At 37.4% G+C, this 21591-nt stretch overlaps 2 protein-coding genes across 4 annotated transcripts in view; one reads left to right on the forward strand and one right to left on the reverse strand.

The window, feature by feature from the left end:
* Nucleotides 1–21591, reverse strand: part of PLEKHA8 (pleckstrin homology domain containing A8) — a 95403-nt gene that overhangs the window by 72238 nt on the left and 1574 nt on the right. Inside the window, exon 1 of one of the 2 annotated variants that reach the window (XM_060305469.1) lies at nt 19966–20124. The exons of the other annotated variant lie outside the window; for it this stretch is intronic. The gene's annotated coding sequence lies outside the window, so the exon portion shown is untranslated. Of the gene's footprint in view, nt 1–19965; nt 20125–21591 lie in introns of those variants that run through there. 2 annotated transcript variants of the gene reach the window in all.
* On the forward strand, nt 617–12059 carry FKBP14 (FKBP prolyl isomerase 14). Of its 2 annotated transcripts, none has more exons than XM_030857450.2 (4): nt 617–1064; nt 3842–3993; nt 6800–6927; nt 7211–8184. In XM_030857450.2, the coding sequence occupies exons 1-4, from the start codon at nt 868–870 to the stop codon at nt 7244–7246; spliced, it is 513 nt and encodes a 170-aa protein (XP_030713310.1). In that variant the 5' UTR covers nt 617–867; the 3' UTR covers nt 7247–8184. The 2 variants fall into 2 exon arrangements, with proteins under 2 accessions (XP_030713310.1, XP_030713309.1); XM_030857449.2 differs by lacking the exon at nt 7211–8184 and adding an exon at nt 9760–12059 and having other exon boundaries at nt 620–1064.

Raw genomic sequence — 21591 nt, forward strand, 5'->3', positions numbered from 1 at the left:
TCCTTATCCTTGATAGAGGCTATTACTGACCCTCTACACTAAGGTCCTCTAAAATTATTAGCAGCCATAATGTTATGCGGCGTTGTAGAATGAATCAGAAGATGGTTTGATGGCGGAGCTCAGTTGCTTTTGGGGCTGAACAACCTTAAGCAGGACGCTTAACCTCTCCTAGCCAAAATATACTTATCTTTTAATGGGATATAAGAATCTGCCTTACCGGCAGTGTAGAGAGGCTCACGAAGAACGGGAAAGCACTTTGTGAAACCTAAACCACTGTTAAAGTCTTTATCGTTCATATCCTAAGTTAAATAATAAGCAATTACTATTGGGGGGCCTCTCACCAACTGTGAGGGTAAACGAGTCTTTCCTGAGACCTTGAACTTCACACCCTGGCCGGGTTCTTTACAGCTGTGAATCTGTCGAAGTTTCCGGTTAGCTCCGCGTTCCACCCTTTTCTCAAAGTCCGAGGTTGTGGAATTCTGTAATCCTCCGGGTTCCAGGACCTCACCGGGTGGTTCGCCTCTGCGCTACCGCCCTGCTCGGCCGGGTGGTAAATTACATTGTTGTAGAGTCATTGGCTTGAGAGGCTCCTGAGGGACAGCACCGCAAGCCAACGGGAGCTCGCGCTTTCCAGGGGGCAGTGTTCTAAGAGCCAGTCAAGGGCCGGGTTTGGGTTTAACTCTTTAGCGGAGAGCTCGCAGTGCGTGGGAAAGTTGTCGGTGGTGAATGTGCCACGTCTGCTAGGAAGGGGGAGTCATGAACTTGCCAGAGGCTGTTGTCTTTAAGTCTTCAACTACATCCTTAACTCTATGAGGTCGGGGGGCCCTTTTTGTGTTTTTGTAGCAACTTGTTTCCCGCCCTGGTAACATGAGGCTTTTCTTGTGGAACGCGGTCCTGACGCTTTTAGTCACTTCTTTGAGTGGGGCTCTGATCCCTGAACCAGAAGTGAAGATTGAAGTGCTCCAGAAGCCGTTTATCTGCCATCGCAAGACCAAAGGAGGGGATTTGATGTTGGTCCACTATGAAGGCTACTTAGAAAAGGACGGCTCCTTATTTCACTCCACGTGAGTAATTATACCCTGCAGGTAAAATAGTAAAGAACCCACCCACATATGCCAGCTCTTGGGCAGGAACAGTGGCGTGTACCAGCTTTATCCCTCTTGAAAAAAACTGAAAAATCTAATTTCTTAGTTTGGAGAAAGGAAATTGTTTAAAGCCAATCTTATATAACAAGGACTTTGAAGGTCTTATCGGAAACATGTGGTCAGGATAAAGCAGTAATTTTTTTAATTATAAAAATTAGAACTAGAATTTCTGAAATGCTGTAGAAATATCTAGGTGTATAATTAGGTAATAAGTAGAAAAGCCTTAAAGGAATTCTCATTTCTCAAACTTTGTTCCTGAGGGAAACTAACTCAATTCCATTTTTATTTTGGTGTAGGTGAAATTTACTTAAACTTTTCATAGCAACTTCATGAGCAGAATATACAATCATTTATATGCTTGTTGTAGGTTATGTTAATGCTAGTCCATTGACCTAACTTTCTGATAGGTGCCACTTTGGTCAAGGCACAGGACCACGATTTGTTTCATTATTTGTTTCTTTCTAGAAATTCAAAGACTTCATTGATGGGTGTGGGTGTGGTTATGGAAGATTAATTCAATACCTACAGTGAAGGATTTTCAGGTGGTTACACTATCACTATTTCTGTTTTATAAAGAAAGAAATTGCACATGGAAAACTTTTACAAGTTTAATGATTTCCAATTAGGCATTGATTCTCCAATTCCATTCCAAAAGTATTTACTGAACATTTCTTTATGTTAGGCCCTTTGTCACTAGGGAGATTTTAAAATGTGGCTTCTCTCCATCCTCATCCATTCATTCATCTATTCATCAATCAAATCCTTAATGAGTCAGGCCCTGGGGATGCAAAGATGACTAAGAGTGGGTCTTCTCCTCTAGAAGAACACTGTCTACAGCAGGGAGGAAGACAACTCATGATGTAAAGTACAGAATGTTCAAAGTGCTCACAAAGCATAATGGACTCTGGACATAATCATGCTCTGAGAGATGGGGAAAGAGAATGACTTCCCAGAGATCATAATTGAGATGGGCCTTAAAAGATGGGTGGAGGTTTCTTGGTGGAGAATGAGGACGGGAGGACATCCCAGGTAGGGGGAATGTCGTGAACTAAAGCAGTGAAGCTTCGTGGCCCTTCCTAGACCTCGTTTTCTGATAAACTACCTTCACTGGGCATTCCGATCTGGTCTGTCATGAGGTTTTGAAGTCAGTGGCACTCTTCTCTGAACTCCGTTAGCCTTTGCAAAAAGTTCCAAGATGAGGGCATGCCATAGAATTCTCAACAGCCCTATCTTTTTTTATCAACAAGGCCGGTGCCACAGTGGACAGTAAACAATATTACGATTTGCATTTGAAACTTCCAATTACATTTTTTATTTTTAGTCTGATCTTTTTTAGACCCAGCCTGCTTTCTTTCAGGTCTCAGAACCAAAAGCCTGTGTGGACCCTGGTGGTAACCGCTTGACATTATTTAGCACTTTGCTACTAAAGTTCTAGTACCTGAAGAGGGGAATATTGTCATGCAGCCTCCATGTAAATGGCCCAGACCTGCTAACTCTCAGTATTATAAAGAAGTACCATCAAATGATCAGTTTATAAAGCATGTTCATTATTTCAAGACCCGTAGCCTATGTGGTAAATAGCCTAAGTCCTTTACCACGACAAGAAATGTGCCAAAACTGTAGGCAGTGCTGCGTGGTAGATTCTTTCTTCTTTATTTATTCTTTTCTAGCCTTCCCCTATTTTCTATGGTTGCCATTTTGCTGCTTTGATCGTGGGGGAAATTAAGGAAAAGAAGTGATGGCCTTTACCTAGATTTAGTAACCATGGTACCCGTGAAGCCTAGTAGAGTGACTTCCGTTTCTCAAGTACAAGATATCCTTGAATGGGACACTTTCCTTATTGCACTAAGAGGGAGCTAACTGGGGCTCAGACACTACTCAGCCCACAAGCCCCTCCAGTAGCTCAGCAGGTTGGTTTTCTTAGGCTGGCCTCTCTCCAACTCATAAGCCAGGATATCTTGACCATTTCCTTCTTCCCCAGTCCTTGAGGGGCCACTTCTCCAGACTTCCTTGCGTAGCCCCACAATAAACGCCTGGGGAGAGAACTAGGCCAGGGTCTGAGTGGGAATTCAGGGTTGAAGAGCAGCCTCTTGCACCTATCAGAGCCATCAGCAGGCTATACATCAGGAAAGGTTACAGGCAGGATATAAGACACTGCGCTCCTGACTCCACTGTGCATGTGGGCATGGACCCGTGAGCATTGGCAGTAAATTCTTAGCTTCTCATTCTCCTTCCCAAACTCATCCATTTTCCATTATTTTATCCCTTTCCTGCATCCTAGTGGTCTTCCTGGGACAGCATCATTTTGTGATTAAGACTTTGAACTTTGGAGTTGGGTCAGATACTGGCACACTCCTCTGTACAATGGGGTAATAATGGTACTTATCTCATATTATCATTGTTAGACTTAAAAGAAGCAAAGCATTTAGGATAATACCTGTATACAGTAAATGCTGAGAGTTTTTATTATTATTCCCTCTGCCAGCTCTAGCAACTTCAGCTATGTGAAATTTGCATCAAGAAAGGTGGGAAGTGAAGTGAATTACTATAGAGTTTGACATGTGCATGTGTGCTATTTTCATTAATTTCCAAACTAATAAAATTAATCAGTCATGGGTGGCAATGTTACACCACGGCAATAAAAAAGTAATGATAAAGTTACTAAGGAGTTCTAATGTGTTTTCTTTCTACTGTAGTCACAAACATAACAATGGTCAGCCTATTTGGTTTACCCTGGGCATCCTGGAGGCTCTCAAAGGTTGGGACCAGGGCTTGAAGGGAATGTGTGTAGGAGAGAAGAGAAAGCTCATCATTCCTCCTGCCTTGGGCTATGGCAAAGAAGGAAAAGGTAATAACAATTCTACATTTTTACTACAGCATTAGAATTCTTCTCTGGATTAGGGATAGAAGTTACTAACTACTATGTATTTTTTTCTAGAAGTAAATAGAGGACTTGGATATCTTAGGAAAATATAATTGTCTTGATTAGCATTTGAGATGGCCAATTAAGGCCATAATAGGTAAATGGTCAACTGAGCTAATAAGGAAAATCGTTCTGTAATCTCAACTCTATTATTAATATTGCTCACCAATATGGCAGGTTTTGTTTGTTTGTTTGGGGCCACACCACCTGACATGTGGGATCTTAGTTCCCCAACCAGGGATCGAACCCATGCTCTCTGCAGTGGAAGCACAGAGTCTTAACTACTAGACCGTCAGGGAAGCCCCTGGTGGTTTTTTTTTTTAATGGTGGTATTATTTCCATAACATGATGTTTACCATTTTAACCATTTTTAAGTGTACAGTTCAGTGGCATTAAGTACATTCACATTGTTGTGCCAGCGTCACCACTATCCATCTCTAAGACTTTTTTATCCTCCCCAGTTGAAACTTACCAATTTGTTTTCACAATGCAAAAAGAAAGACTACTCAACGTAATTGTTTTGATGAGTCAAACATTTGAAATATAGATTATTAAGGCATTAAATGCAGTTTTAGATGTGGGCTGTGTGTGACTCACAAATGAAGTCTCCCACGACAGAGCTCTTATGGGAGTTAATTTTCATCTTTGTTTTAAAGTTGTTTTATAAAGTTTTTGATAATTTATTTAAATGAATAATGGAGTGACATGAAATGAGTTTAATAAAGCAGAAGCAAGTGGGCTAGTTGGTCCAGGGAGCCTTTGTGCCAACTGTTCTAGGGCAGCCAATAACACCTGTTGTTTAGGTGGGAACCCATGCAGTTTTCCAAAGGGCTATTTACAAGAAGCCTGAAGATGTTTACATGCATGTATCCTGTAATTCCTTTATTAGAATCTTACCTAAGGGAATAGTCTGGTATTGGGAGAAAGGTTCATAAACAGGGATGTCCATCACTTGTTATTTCTAATAGCAAAAAGAATGGAACCATCTTAAGTGTATAATGAAAAGGGTGTATCTAGATAAAATATGGCCCAGTTATTTTTAAATGGCATTTTAAAGATTTTAAAAATTACATCTAAAATATGTGTGATATAATGTTATAAAGGTAGAAAATGAAGATATATATATTATGATAGTAAGTATTAGGAAAAAATATATACACATACAAAGTGAATCACAAGGAAATAAATAAGAATGTTAATAACGGACAGTGATTCTGGGAGTTATTTTTATTTCTGGTTCTGTCTCTTCCACATTCCCTACAATGGGCACATATTATATAATGAGAAAGAAAAAAATTTTAAGAAGTTATCAGAACTAGACAGAAAACCACTCTGACGTAGTAGAAACACAGACTTCACAGCATCCTGAAGTCCAAGCTTAACCATTTACAAGGTGGGGATTATGATTTCCTAGCCCCAGTGTACTGGGAAGAAAATAGGTGTCATATGTGAAGTATTACATATTCTAAATGGATCTTGCTATGTAAATCTTATGCATAGAATAGGATTTACTAACAAAATTCAATTCTTATTTTAATAATGATCCTTTTAGAGAAGTCAAGTATCTAGAAAATGTTTCTCTGATGTTTAAACATTTCTTTCACTTTCCTGTATCTTTGTCTCACCTTTAATATTTATGTATATAGTATGAGTCCATTTCTCTTTCTCCATACTCTATTTGACTTGATTTTATTTTATAACAAGTAGAGATCTGAATCTGAGTCATTTCCTTCAAACAGAATACCATGAAACTAATTCTGCTAATACGTATTTAAACACTAATTTTGTAGTTTTTTAGTACCATGTTTGCATGCCTCCTTTTGGAAAGCTACCAGTTTTATCGATGACCTCTAGTGCATGCCCTTCTCTGTCTAGATCTGGAACGGTAAGCTTCGGCACACAGTGTAAGTTTTGTTCTTTTGGTGCTTACAGATGCTCTTTAATGGGATGAGGGGGTGGGGCACTGAGAAATATTTGTAATGTTTACCCGGACCTGTATGTTAAATATAGTTATAAAGAAACACATTGAAAAAAAATTGTCCATGTTTCCCAGAAGTTTTTTGTTTGTTTTCGTTTGGCTTTTTTTTAAGGTCCCTGGGGCTTTAACAAAGCTCTTTTCACTTTAAAAAATTTTTATCTCCCTTCTCAGAAATTTGCTTTAATGTCTCCCCTCCCATGGAACTTCCTTAACATGTGTTAAATTTGCTTCCAGATGAGAAAACTGAGGCTTAAAGAGGGGCAGATGTGAGCCTCAATCCCAGTGTGAAACCAGAGCTCGTTCAGTTATATACTGCCTCCCAGTGGTGGAAATGGCAGTACTATATGTATTTCTAGGCCAGGACTTTTTGACCCAAAAGTTAGTAAATCATTTGTACTATAATTAACTCTGAATTATCTAAAGCCCATTAAGTCATTCTTGACATATAATATGTAACCTCTTAATTATATTTGAAATTTAATACTCAGACCATGAGGCATATCTGTGTGTGTGTGCAAAACAATTTTTAATTGCAAAGCCAAAAACACATTGTTTTTGATCTAATAGTTTGGATTGTTCCTTATTTATTTTGTTTGAATAAACTATAAGTAATTTCTATATATGGGACAATCTTAGAAAGGCTCTTTATTTAATTCAATTAAAACAGTATTTTGTTCAGTACCACAAGTTTTCTATCATCAAAACTTTGGAATCTATTTAATAAAACTTAACCCCTCTCTCTCTTCATGTCAGGTAAAATTCCTCCAGAGAGTACACTGATATTCAACATCGATCTCCTAGAGATTCGAAATGGACCAAGGTCCCATGAATCATTCCAAGAAATGGATCTTAATGATGACTGGAAACTCTCTAAAGATGAGGTGATCTTTCCTTTTTCTTTCTTCCTTTCTTCCTTTCTCTCTTTCCTTCTCTCTCTCCCCCTCTTCCTTTTTTCCTCCCTTCCTCCCTTCCTTTCTTTTAGCTCACTTTTTAAGAAATATATTTTAAAATAAAATTTATTTTTATTTGTGTAAAGTGTTATTTATAAGTTTTCTTAAACACTGATGCTTTGAAAATTGACTTTTTTTCATAGGAAATCATTGTTTTGGAGAGAAATATATTGAGACTTTTCATTCTTTTGCTTTTTTTCTCCTTAATGCTTAGGGTTCAGTGTATGTTGCTCTCGCCCTGAGTTTTTGAAGATCTATTTTGCCAAGACAATTCCCGTTTTGGAGCTACGATATAAGAAACATAGATGCCCTGCAAAATATCTCACGTGGACAGTTTCTGTTTAAAACTTTAGACTGGCTGTTAAATGAGTTGCATAGTGATTTTCTAGCAGTTAGCATCAGCAAGCCGATCACATGCTCAGTTTTGCTCAGGTTAGGAGACCCCAGTCTGGATTTTCCACAGTAGGAGACCTTTCCTAGCCCGCACAGGGTCCTGGTGTTGAGTAAGGAGAAAGGAAGAAGACTTCTCTCTATAATTTATTTAGGTGTTTGCAGCCGTTGCTACACATACCTGTCTTAGTCTGGCTTCTGTGGGGAAAGAAGTGGAGGTAGATATCTAGCCCTATGTTTTTTGTCTACCCATATTCTCCATTCTGGCTTGGCTGATCAGAAATCAAGTCCCTTTTTATGCTTTCATCAATTTCATTCTAATGGCTAGGAAATGACTGTCTTTTTTAAAAAATATAAATTTATTTATTTGTTTATTTTTGGCTGTGTTGGGTCTTTGTTGCTGCGCGCGGGCTTTCTCTAGTTGCAGCAAGGGGGGCGGGCTACTCTTCGTTGCAGTGCATGGGCTTCTCATTGCAGTGGCTTCTCTTGCTGTGGAGCACGGGCTCTAGGCATGGGGGCTTCAGTAGTTGTGGCTCGTGAGCTCTAGAGCGCAGGCTCAGTAGTTGTGGTGCACGGGCTTAGTTGCTCTGCAGCATGTGGGATCTTGCCAGACTGGGGATCAAACCCGTGTCCCCTGCACTGGCAGGCGAATTCTTATCCAGTGCGCCACCAGGGAAGTCCCAATGATTAAGTGTTAAGACATGTTGTTATAAACAGCAGGGTCATGATCCACAGCTACTAAATTCATAACAACTCAGAGTGTTATCAGTCATGGACTTTTTTCTATCGAAGATAAATTTGAATTCCCTTTCATTAAAAAAATCTTGAATAAAAAACATTCACATGGTTCAAAAAAATCAATTCAGGGCTTCCCTGGTGGCGCAGTGGTTGAGAGTCCGCCTGCTGATGCAGGGGACACAGGTTCGTGCCCCAGTCCGGGAAGATCCCACATGCCGTGCAGCGGTTGGGCCCATGAGCCATGGCCACTGAGTCTGCGCGTCCGGAGCCTGTGCTCCGCAACGGGAGAGGCCACAACAGTGAGAGGCCCGCGTACCCAAAAAAAAAAAATTCAATATAAAAAGATTTATTAAGAAGTCATTCTCCCACCCACATCCTCTTCTACCATGTGACCTCCCCCTTCATATCCAGTTTTACTAGTTTCTAACAAACCCTTCCAGTGTTTCTTTATGCAAATACTAGCAAGCATGAATATATATTCTTATTTCCCCCTTGCTTACACAAGAAGTAGCATACTATACATACTGTTTGACATCGCACTTTATTTACACAATATACCCTGGAGACGTGCTCTACATTAGTCCATAGAGTTTCATTATTACTGCCCCCCGCCCCTTTTTTTTTTTTTTGCGGTATGTGGGCCTCTCACTGTTGTGGCCTCTCCTGCTGCGGAGCACAGGCTCTGGACGCGCAGGCTCAGTGGCCGTGGCTCACGGGCCCAGCCGCTCTGCAGCATGTGGGATCTTCCCAGACCGGGGCACGAACCCGTGTCCCCTGCATCGGCAGCCGGATTCTCAACCACTGCGCCACCAGGGCAGCAGCCCCCGCCCCCGCTTTTTAACAACGGCATTAAATCCCCTTAATCTTAAAAATAAATACACACTATATGTTTGCATGTTGGTGGTAGGGGGAGGAGAGAAGATTTGAAAGTGCTGATCTAACAGAGGAATAATAGGGATATGATTCAAAATGAAAATATAGGTTGAATTGCATTATGGTGGATCTAGTAGGTAACTGAGGGCAATATTTTGTTTATATATTTAAATATCTGTATAAAAATGGAAACTTTTAGTCTTAAATACTCATCAGGCTGGATTTTGCTTTAATTTCTGAGATCGGAAGGTCATGTGGCGTGATTACAGCCAGTCCACAGCAGGTACTATTCCCAGCCGCCTACTTAAAATTTAAAAAGGCCATCATTTAATCTGATTTTAAGAGAAATATCTGGAATTCTGACCCTTCTTAGAAAACAAGATCTGGATAATTTGGTGGATTGAAAGATAGCAGTCTTTCAAATGCTTGGCTTTATTTAGACTCGGATTAAGAACACGTAATATTAAAAAAAAAAAAAAAAGAACATGTAATATGCTTTCACTGTGTGTTTTTCCCATGATATAAGCCATATCTTTGCCTCTGAGCAATATTTTGTGTCTCTACTGTAGCACTATAGCAACAGCTTTTAAGGGGAAAAATTCCTTATAATTCTTTTACTATCATTAGAAATATATCCTAAGGTAGTTGTTTAGTAGTTGTTATATATAACTAAATGCACTATCCGTCCAGTCTATGATACTGATTGGCTCGATGTGGGTGTCCTATGAATTAGAATTATTAATGTGACCCATTATTTTGTAGGTTAAAGTGTATTTAAAGAAGGAGTTTGAAAAGCATGGTGCAGTGGTGAATGAAAGTCATCATGATGTTTTGGTGGAGGATATTTTTGATAAAGAAGATGAAGACAAAGATGGATTTATATCTGCCAGAGAATTTACATATAAACATGATGAATTATAGACACACGGCTGCCCATTTTATATAGCATCCATCCTTAAAAGAGAGGGTAACCATCTTGAAAGAAAGTCTTATTTGTTAACTATGTTCTGTTCATGCTTTGGTTTTTATTTTTATATATTTTTCTGAATATTATTAGAAGAACCCCTTAGGGCTTCTAAGCACCCATTTCTTTCTGGTAGGTTATTAGGAAGAAAAAATTGATTTGTCTTTGAATAGAAGACTTCTGGACCATTTTCCACTTTTACATATGAAGCCTTATGTTTTACCTGCTTACCTGTAATTTTAAAATATTGCCACTGGGTGCACGCCCAACATAAGATGAGGTTATAGCACAAATCAGCACCCTCTGTTTCTTCTTCCCTCTGTTTTCTCCAAGTTAGATGCTGATATTTGAAAAGCCTTTTGCAATAGCCCAAGGCTTATTATTTTCATGTTGTAATGAAACAAGTGTGTCTGTAAGTGCCTTTGAGTCTCTGCTTGAGGAAAAGGGGAAAATGGTTGTTGAGCTCTATGTTTAAGAGTTACTGCTTTACTGAGGAGATGTGCAAAGCTGCAATGAGTAAAGTTCATAATTTATAAATATGTTTACATTGAAATATTCTGCCTGGGATTTAAGCTACATAAGGTTAAGTTCCTAGTGATGAATGACCTATTGTGATTAATAGAACAAATTATTTATGTGTTTATTTCTTCCTAATAAAATGTGTCAAAGTATTGTAGAGGAGGTAAAGAGTTGTATTGAGTCAATGTTTACTTTTTAAGGCTGGAAGATCACCCTTCCTGGTTCTTTAATTAACAAAGACTATAACTAATGTATTATACTATAGTAACATTGTCTTATAAGAGAGATGAGTAATACAATAAAAATTTTCCTATTTCTGACTCATCAAAAAAATGAGGCAGACCCACAGCAGCTACTACTGAATACAGGTCTATCCTGGATCAAAAAGTTGATGATTTTATAATTTTATCTTAAATTGGAATTTTTCCTTAATACTTTAAAAAAGTGCCCAAATCTCCATTTGCTAAGAAGAATCCTTTATAAGTTTACAAAGTGATCTCAAGTGCATCATTGTCTGATTCTCATTAGTCTGAAGCCTATGGAAAAAAGAGGATAGATCTTAATGTACCTATTTTATAGATGAGGGAATTGTCATTAAGAGAGACTGACTGTTGTGCCCAAGGTCAACAACTAACTTATAGAACCAGATTTCTGTCCCCAAGTTAAGTATGTTTCTACTGCCCTCTACTTTTGAAAAAGTAAAAATTTTCTTTGAATTCATTGGACCTAATTCCCTCTTCAGTTTGCTCTCCTAGCAGTCAACTCTGTTTTTTGTCTCTGGGTCCTTATCCTTTGAAGATAGTTAACTGGCTGTTTATGGTGCTTTTGAATTCCCATGATCCAGAAATGGCTCTGGTTTCATTGAATAATCTTGGGGTGAACACTGAATTGCCTCAAAAAACCTAGGGGTGAGAGGGTCCAGGTGTGTGTCTTAGTCCTTTCATTCCTGTTTACCTCTAGGTTTTTGTTGTTTTTTTTAATACTTATGAACAATTACTACATCGTATATAGACTACTTTCACCAACTATATATTGACATTTTCGTCACTAAAACATAAAGTTCTTGAGAAGAACATAAATAACACCTTTGTCTGATGAAATCACCTATATTTAGAAAAGTCTTAAGTTGTCACTGCTGTTTTCCTCAACCTGGAGGTGTTATAAGCCACAATACAGAAAGCTTTGGTCTGTATTATTGGGAGAAAGAAAGTAGCTTGTCCTGGGGTGCTATTTTGTATAAACATTACTGATGATGCTGTCTGTGGTAGAGCAAGTAAAGTAAAAAGAATTTTGGTTATTCAGATAGCATGTTTCTTTATCTTGTGTGAATTTGGATCAATTCCCCCCTAAATAGTTAGACACAAGTATGAAATGACAATATATAAATAGGTTATGGTTGTTTTTATGTTACCTGCCTTTTTAGTTTAGCTGCATCTCTGCACCTTTTCATTCGTAAGAATAATCAGACATGAACTGTGACTTCACTTGTATATAATTTGACTCAGTAATACTGCTAAGATGTGTCATATTTAAATTTATACAACTCTGTTGTGGTATTCTTTTCAAAATAAAGTTTATTTGGGAAATAATTGGTTTTGTGAAAAATTCTTCAAGTCTCAATTTCCTCAGCAGCTTTATTGATTTTCTTAACTGTTACTCTAGGTTTTATGTTGAAATTAAGTGAGGAAAATGGACAGGTAATGAGAGGACAGGGGTATGGTGACATTTTGAATGTGTCTCTGGTTATTCACTCTGTTTAGATATATGTGTAAGGAAAGCTGTGGTGTGGTTTAAATTGTTTTGAAATAAGCATCAAACCTTGAACATTGAGGGCAATAGTTAATGGTGAATTTTTTGGTAGTGGAGAGGTGTATGTGGTGTTTTGCTTTGTTTGGGTGGTAATTATTATTGTTTTGGTTTAGGAGTTTATTGTGTGTCACAGGTGGACATTATGACGATTAATGCCTACTGAGTAAATTAGTGCTATAAAATACCTTATGTAATTAAGTGAAATTCTGGGTTGCCATAAAAATAACAGGAAACAATGATTTCTGATTCAGATGGGTGACTAGCCATTTGAATCTTTCCTTGTGGAAATGAATTTGTACCTCTTATCTTATTTGATATATGATATTGCTTACACCTGTAATGCTATTTAGATATCAGTATGCTGTCTCTCCACTGAATTGAGGATATGGGTGATTTCCCAGTGTTGTTTGGAAACTACAAGAGAAGAAGGAACTTGGTGAAATGTTATGGGAAAAAATAACACGTTCTCACCTCTTGTTAAAAAAGCAAATTGTCTGAATGAACCTAGAGATTATCATACTGAGACAGAGAAAGACAAATATTATATGATATCATTTATATGTGGAATCTAAAAATAATAAGAATGAATCTACATACAAAACAGAAACAGCCTCACAGACATAGAAAACAAACTTGTGGTTACCAAAGGGGAAGGCAGGGAGGGATAAATTAGGAGTATGGGATTAACAGATACACACCACTACATATAAAACAGATAAACAAGGATTTACTGTATAGCACAGGGAACTATATTCACTATCTTGTAATAACCCTATAATGAAAAATAAAGAATCAGAAAAAATATATATGTATAACTAAATCACTTAGCTGTACACCTGAAACTAACACAATATTCTAAATCTATACTTCAATTAAAAAACAAAAGCAAATTGTCATTATAATAATAACTCTGGGAAAAAATAACAAGGGACTTATTTTCCAGAGATGCAAAACACTTGGCCGTAAGAGTTTTGTTTTGTTTTGGTTTTGTTTCTTACCCACTTTAGTTTGAATTGAAATCTAAAATGTCCATCATGAATATAAATTAATATGCCCATTTGAAAACATTAAAATTATAGTACTTCTATTTCTTAATATCTATAGCATTCTTTTTAGTAGGATTTGCATATTCCCTTTTAGTACAATGAAACCCATACATTCTTACATATGGGTTTGGAGTCTTTATGTGAAGGTAAATTCTTTTCTCTCTTTAAAATATTATTTTGCCTCTGCTTTCAGCTTTGCCTCTGCAACCTCCCTCTCCTTGCTCCAGACTAATAGGAGAAAGAGACCTTAACAAACATTGGATTCATAGCTCAGTCTTCTTCAAATACAGTGAGAGGCATGCTTTGGTTCCTAAAGGCTACAGAAATGTAGCAGTGATTCAAATTTCGTGTACACTACAATCATGTGGGATATGTGTTAAAACTGCAGATTCCTAACCCTTTCCCCAGAAATTCTGATTAATTTGTGGATTGGGCTCATGAATCTGCATTTTAACCCATTTGATAGATGATACCGATGCAGGTGGTCTAAAAACCTTAATTTGAGAGACAATTAACTTCACTAATTCTCTGCCCTTGAATATACAGTCTCCTATGTTTTTCTCTTCTACAAATATTCTTTTCTGCATTCTGGAAAACATTGGGCATTGGGACAACTAATTGTGCCTAAAAATGAATATACAGTTAAAGGATAAGTTGTGTGTAGAAACCATTTTCCCCAGGGTTAGAAATTTTTTATGACTATGAATTCTTACAGCAGAAAGTTAGATGGTCAGTAAATCTATTTTGTGAACATCTTCTCTATGAGAAACGAGAAAAGAGCTCCAGACTTTCCCCCAATTATTCTTCTATATTATTTTTTCAGAATTATCTACAACCCACCCCTTTAGAAGAATATACAGTTGAGATTTAGAAAAAATGAAACTATTCTCTTAAAAATATAGAGATGTATATATGTGTATATATATATATATATATAGGGCAAACTATATACTGTATATAAACTATAAACTGTATGTATAAAGTATGTGTATGTATATAGTATGTGTGTGTGTGTGTGTGTGTGTGTGTGTGTAGTTTTGTACCAAACATAGCCATTGAAATGCTCTCTCTAGTACATGATTTCCTCTCTCTGGAAACTTCTTTACTGTGGAAGAAGTCAAACTTCCTTTTTGTCAATTTGGGGTCTGTCATCCTCTACTTCGCTCAATTTTCTGTGTTTCACTTATAATTTAGGTAAAATTTCCTAGTAGTTCTCCACGTAAAACCAACAATAATCTTTTTTTTTTATCCCTTTAGCTTGAGGGTTGCCAAGGGGTTAAGTGGCTCCTTTTGATATGCACAGATTATTTTTAGGGAAAGGATAAAAACTGTTGGAAGATTCCCAGAGATCTGCAACACGCAGCATGGTGTCTGTGGATTCCTTTGTTTACCAGATCTTTGTGTCCCTGGACTGCTAATAAAGCCTCTGGCATAAAATGGATGCCTTTAGTGAGTATGAGTCAGCCAATAATTTACAAAGCCAATCTAAGTGCCTGTGAGCTAGACTACCGTCCATTTTATTTTATGATCTAAAAGCAAATGACATGAGATGTTAGCTGAGGTCTTATTTTAAAAATCCAGAGTAAAGTGAATGCTGTTCCCTTGGTCCCTAATAACAGGTAAATTATATTCCACTTGGGGATTTCTGGGAATTTACAAGTCCTTTTATTAATTTAGAATTCCAGGCGGCAGTAGGATAAAGATAATTTCCTCTTCGGTAAACAGTTACAGTAAAAACAATTCCATGCACAATGTAAATTGAGGTATTGAGGGATAGTTTTCATTATTATAAAGAATGAAGGAAGGGTAGGGAGATCCTTTGGGGTTTAGTTCCAATTTCTTATAGCATTTTCTCATTCATTTGTTGGACTTACTCTGTCGGAGTGCATTTTGTGTTAATATAACTCTGAGTTTAATTTTTACCTCTGGGTAGGAGAGTAGGACATTATAACATTCAACCATGTATTGTTGGTTCTTTGCCCTTGTGATCACGTCTCCTGGAATTGTTGTGCAGCTGTTTTGTGCAGTATATGTTCTCTTTGAGACATCCTAGATTTTTAAAAGTTGGTTCTTAAGTTAATAGCTAAATTTAATAAAATGGGTAATTATAATTGTGTAGAATAACCAAGAAGAGGAGTAGTACAAGTACGGGAGATTTGCCCTAAAATAAGAGACAGCATTTTACTTGTGGGAAAATAGGGAAGAACTTAAAGAGGATCTTGCAATGAAATCCTCATTTGAATGGCCAGATTTCCTCCCAGCAGAATTGTTCTCTCCAAGTTTTTCCTTGCACTATTTTGGCTACATTTTATAATATATAATCTTTTACAAAATGTCATGCCACGTACAGTAGTATTCCAGGTTTTCTGTTTTGTTTTGTTTTGTTTTTTTTTGCGGTACGCAGGCCTCTCACTGTTGTGGCCTCTCCCGCTGTGGAGCACAGGCTCCGGATGTGCAGGCTCAGTGGCCATGTCTCACGGGCCCAGCCGCTCTGGGGCATGTGGGATCTTCCCGGACCGGGGCACGAACCCGTGTCCCCTGCATCGGCAGGCGGACCCTCAACCACTGCGCCACCAGGGAAGCCCAGGTTTTCTGTTTCGAATCATAGTCTTTAAAGAAAATTAAAAACAGCCTACTAAAGTTAATTGATTCTCACATTAAGACTGAACAGTAAATCAACTCTACGCCCTGGAATTTTTTTCAAACATTTTACTACTATGGCAATAATTCTTTAAAACTATTAACTCTTATCATTCACCTATCTCCCCTGAACTGGGCAATGTTGTTTGGTTTTCAAAAAAATTTTTTTTGACGTGGGGTATTTTTTTTCATTTTTTATAAGAATTAATTTATAGTACACTGATTTTTTTTTACAGTTCAATAAATCTTAGGACATTCACAGACTTATGCATACATTACCACAATTTTAGAACATTTTCATCATCCCCAAAAGAAACCCCCATACCCATTGGCAGTTACTGCCCACTTTCCCCGCATCCCCTAAGCTACCAGTCTATATTCTCTATGTATTTGGCTATTCTGGAAATGTTCTAATAATTTTTAAAGCTCAATCCTTTCTTTATATTCAGGGTAAAGAAAAATCAATGATCTGATAAATTCATATCATGGTAAAATAATCTCTGCTTTTAATTTTTGTTTCAAAAAATATGAAAAGTGTGGGACTTCCCTGGTGGCGCAGTGGTTAAGAATCCGCCTGCCAATGCAGGGGACATGGTTTCAATCCCTGGTCCAGGAGGATCCCACATGCCGCGGAACAACTAGGCCCTTGCGCCACAACTACTGAGCCTGCGCTCTAGAGCTCGAGAGCCACAACTACTGAAGCCCACGACCCCTAGGGCCTGTGTGCCGCAACTACTGAGCCCACGCGCTGCAACTACTGAAGCCCACGCGCCTAGAGCCTGTGCTCCGCAACAAGGGAAGCCACCGCAGTGAGAAGCCCGCGCACCACATTGAGGAGTAGCCCCCGCTCGCCACAACTAGAGAAAGCCTGCGTGCAGCAACGAAGACCCAGTGCAGCCAAAAATAAATTAAAAATATATATGAGAAGTGCTTTTTGAAATTCAACTAGAACCAAACGCAGATTCCAGCTCTAAGGAATAAATCACTCTACATATGCAAAAAGTCAAATCCTTTGCAAATGTAAGAGCTAGAACCAATGGTATAAGAGATCTATTAAGAATAGTAAAAACCTAGGAACTTGGTTTATGATTAAGGTAGAAAGTCGGTGGAATGGAGGGTAAAGAATAATCAAGAATTTAAAAACTAAAATATCTCTCTATGTCTAGATTATTCTCAATTCTCTGAAATTAATCCAACAAGAAACGAAATAATGCCAGTTTTTTGGTCTTTTATAGAACACAGAAGAGCACCCAAAACAAAATACTCTTTCTCTAGAGTGAGAAACTTCACACATTCTCTCAATAGGTGAAATCATTTTATAATCACTTATAGCATGAAGGAAGTCTTCCTTTAACTGAACCTAAAATTCCTACAGCAATTTAGACCAGACCTTGTTTTTTCTGAAGAATTGGAAAACAACTAATAGTAACTTCTGATAAAGTCATATATTATCTCAAGTGAGCAGTGGTGTTAAAATTGTCAACATAAAAAGCTCAACATTTACAATTCAAAATAAGCTTTCATCTATTAAAAGGTGGCCTCAGGTGTCACTAGAATATTAAAAGCAAGCCCTATTTTAAAACCGTACATAGCATAAGGTGAACCTTTTCTACACATGTAAACTAGGAAAACATATCAGCAAGAAAGGATTGGGTTGAAACTGCTACGTCTGATCAGAGAATCTTCTAGTCTGCCCTTTGATGATCACAAGATGAAGTTTTAGCAATTGTCCTTTAAATTATCTGTACAGTTGGCTAAACGCATGAATGATTCCTAGAGGTGCAGCAATGAATGTAAAGCATATATGATAATTTGTTTCTGAAACCAGGTCCAGAACATTCATGAACTGTTATTTAAAATTAAATAGGAGCCACTCATTGAAACCACACATTCGAATAACTGAACTGATAAACCCATCACCTAATTATATGAGTAGGATTTTACACCTTTTTGCTAAAATACAGTTTATCGTTGTCTAAAGTACATACCTAAAGGACTTGATTGATCATTTAAATTTTAAAAATAATTTTTAAATAGATTTGAATACTTACAATCTCTCAGTGTTGCCTATACTCAACATGCACAATAATTCTGTAAATTGTTTTAAGGGCATTTTAAAGGTTTGTTACCATGGTAACCAAATTCAGAAAACTAACCTCTTAAACATGGTTGTCATAGGATTAAGGCAGATGGCTGACTAATCTTGACTAGTGCTTTTCCTTCTCATTTTCCCATGGTTTCCTGTCAGCTCCCTTCTTTGGTTCTCATAAGATTACATACAAGGCAATTACAGAGGCTTTCTTGCCCATACATAAGTGTCTCATTCACATAATATTGTCTGTCATTCATCCCCATGAGAGTTGCCCAATGACAGATCCTTTTCCTCCTGCTATAATTACACACTAAAAGAAGTACTAAGTGGAAAATATCTCTATATGCAATGTGTTAAAGGCATTTCTCAATTACATGTACTTCGGCTCCTCAAAATTACTGCATTGGGTTCTTTAGACAATAAATAACACTGGTTAGAAGAAAAGGCAAAATCATCATCAATGTATTTTTTTAAGTGGTCTAGGTTTGGGTAACCCTCGTTTATGATCATCTTTTAAACTTGTTTATATTTCCCAACATGCTAGATTAATGTATTTATCTATGCATAACTCTTATGTTACCCTGACAGCAACATACAATATATGCATATATTACTTCTATACTTAATTAATTTCCCTGCTTGCCCCTGACTTCTTGAGAGGTAGGACTGATATGCCTTTTTCACCTTTGTAGCAATAGTGCAATTCCTGATACAGGTGTCCAATAAATGTTTCTTGTTATATCAGTATGTTGAAGAAGTTCTATAAGTAAACTATGCATTTTCAGTTCTTAAAATAATGACTCTAGTTGTACCAGGACATTTGGTTCCTTACGGGCATTAAGATTAGTGTTCCTTGCCTTCCACATCTGCCCATGAAGGAAGAATTGCTATAGGACTTGCTCTCCTATTGGGAACAACTAGAAAACTGGGCAAAATATATGAAACAAATTTTGTCAGACATTGGACAACCAATGAGCAACTGGCAGAGCAGGACTGTGATTCTCAAGAGAAAGGAAACAAATGAGATAAGAGCTACAATTATCCCAGGTTTCTGCTTGGAGGCAATTCCTGAACTATACATGGTAAAAAGGAGGGAAACAAAACAGAGCCCAGTTCTCTTGTGGGGTTGAGGAAACAGAGATCAGAGTTCAGGGAGGTCAAAGTAGCTAGAATTTGTGGGGCAGAGCTCTGGATAAGAGAAAACTAAGCAGAAAAAACCTTCAGAAATTTGCATAAAGGTTTCCTTGAGTCATTGGGTGAATACCAATTGCTGCATGCATATGGTGAATCACCATAATGTTGGGCAAAGAATAACTCCTGAGGAAAGAACAACTACTGGGGAGCTGTACACAAAAAAATTCCCAGAGCTTACACAAAACTGGGAATTGTCCAAGTTCCTACTAGCCAGAATCACCTTACTGATTACATGGAACATTCATTAGAACCCATATGTGAGTCATATCTTAGTAAAGAGCTAAAGTAGTCGTAGAGTTAAAGTTACCCTAGAGCTGTAGTAAACAGTTTATAAACAAGTCTCAAATGGGTGAAGCCGATTCTTAAGAACAAAGTTTACAACCTTTCTTTAAAAGAAATATTTTTAAAAATCCATTACTCAACAACATAAAATTCACTAAGTCTGATATCCAATGAAAAATTATGAGAGAGACAAAGAAGCAGGAGATAAAACAACCAATAAAAGATTAAAAATAGAAATGATAGAAGTAGCATACAAAGACTTTAAAACAGCTATTAAAATATAAATATGATCTGAGATTTAAAGGAAAATGTATATGAGAAATGGATGGTATAAAAGAACCAAATAGAACTTAAAGAGATAAAGAATAAAATATCTGATATAAAACTTTCATCAACAGGCAGTGGCAGTTAATTCCTTTTACCATGCAGCTTTGCTTCACTCCATCTGGACTTTCCTGAAGCTGTGGGAGATGGTCAGGTCCAGATCTCGACTGGGCCAGGTGAGGTCTGTGGACCTGAGGCATCCACTGTAAGGATGGAGAGGGACTGAGAGAGTCCTCGGGCCAGGAGAACTGCAAAACCCCCTTTGAAAAAAATAAAAACAAACACAATGCTGCCACATTAAAAATGCTGGGAGAGGAGATTGGGGGGGGGCAAAAAAAAAGAGAGAAAAAAAACTTTAATTGACAGTATTAACCATTAGTAGATTAGATTAGAGACTGTAGAAGAAAAGATAAGAAAACTTTAAGAAATATCAAGAGAAATTCAAAATGAAGAGAGAAAAAAGAGTGGTGGGTGGGGAGGGAAAGAATAGATTCTCAGTGATCTGTGGGACAATATCAAGTGGTGTAATATATGTATAACTGGAGTCTCTGAACTTGGGAGGGATGGGGTACAATGGGTAATTTAAAGATGTAATGGCCAAAATTTTTCCTAATTTGATGAAAACTATAAACGTACAGATCCAAGAAGCTTAGTTAGCCCCAATGGGATAGAAATAGGAAAAAAAACCCAAAACAGAACAAAGTGCATTATAATCATATTGCTCAAAATCTGTGTTATGGAGAAAACACTTAAAAGCAGCCATAGGAGAAAAAAGGACACATTACGTACAGGGGAAGAAATAATCAAACACAGACTCTTCTTCAGAAACTTTGCAAGTCTTGTGACAATGTCTTATGACAATAGAATGGTACTTTTAAAGTGCTGAAAGAAATGAATTTCTCAACCAAAAATTATGTATCCAATAAAAATGTTTCAAAAATGAAAGTGAAGTAATGACTTTTACAGACAAAACTTGAAAGAGCTCATTATCATCTAACCTGCACCTACAACAAATGACAGCAATATCAATAAAGATGGGGTGGGGGATAGAAGTATCCTGCTGAAAGTGTTTTGCATTATATCTGAAATTATATTATTTGAAGGTAGACAGTGATAAGTTTAAGATGCATATTGTAAATCCTAGGGTAATCAATAAATAAAACAAGAAGTATGGCTAATAAACCAATAATGGGTATAAGATGGAATATGAAAAATACTCAATTCTTCAACAAAAGGCAAGAGCAAAAAAACACACAAAAACAAAACAAGAACAGAACAAATAGAAGTAGCAAGATGTTACATTTAAAACCCATCATATTGATAATTACATTAAATATAAAAGGTCTACAGCAGAGTTTCTCAACCCCAATGCTACTGATATTTAGGAACAGATAATTCTTAGTTGTGGGGACTTGTACTTTGCACTGTAGGATGTATAACAGCATCCCTGGCCTCTATGTGCTAGATGCCAGTAGAGGCCTCCCTCACCTCTGCCACTGTGACAATAAAAATGTCTCCAGACATTGCCAAACGTCCCCTGGGGGCAAAACTGCTCCCGTTTAAGAGCCACTGATCTAAGAACTCCAATTAAAAGGCAAAGAGTGTCTGACTGAATGAAAAGCAAGATCCGATTATATTCTGTCCAAACAAAGACAATCGAATATAAAGATAAAGGCTAAAAGTAAAAGGACAGTTTCCTTGGTTGGCCTTAAATGCACAGTCAG

This window comes from Globicephala melas, chromosome 9, assembly GCF_963455315.2.
Source record: "Globicephala melas chromosome 9, mGloMel1.2, whole genome shotgun sequence".
In the NCBI taxonomy this organism is placed as follows: Eukaryota; Metazoa; Chordata; class Mammalia; order Artiodactyla; family Delphinidae; genus Globicephala; species Globicephala melas.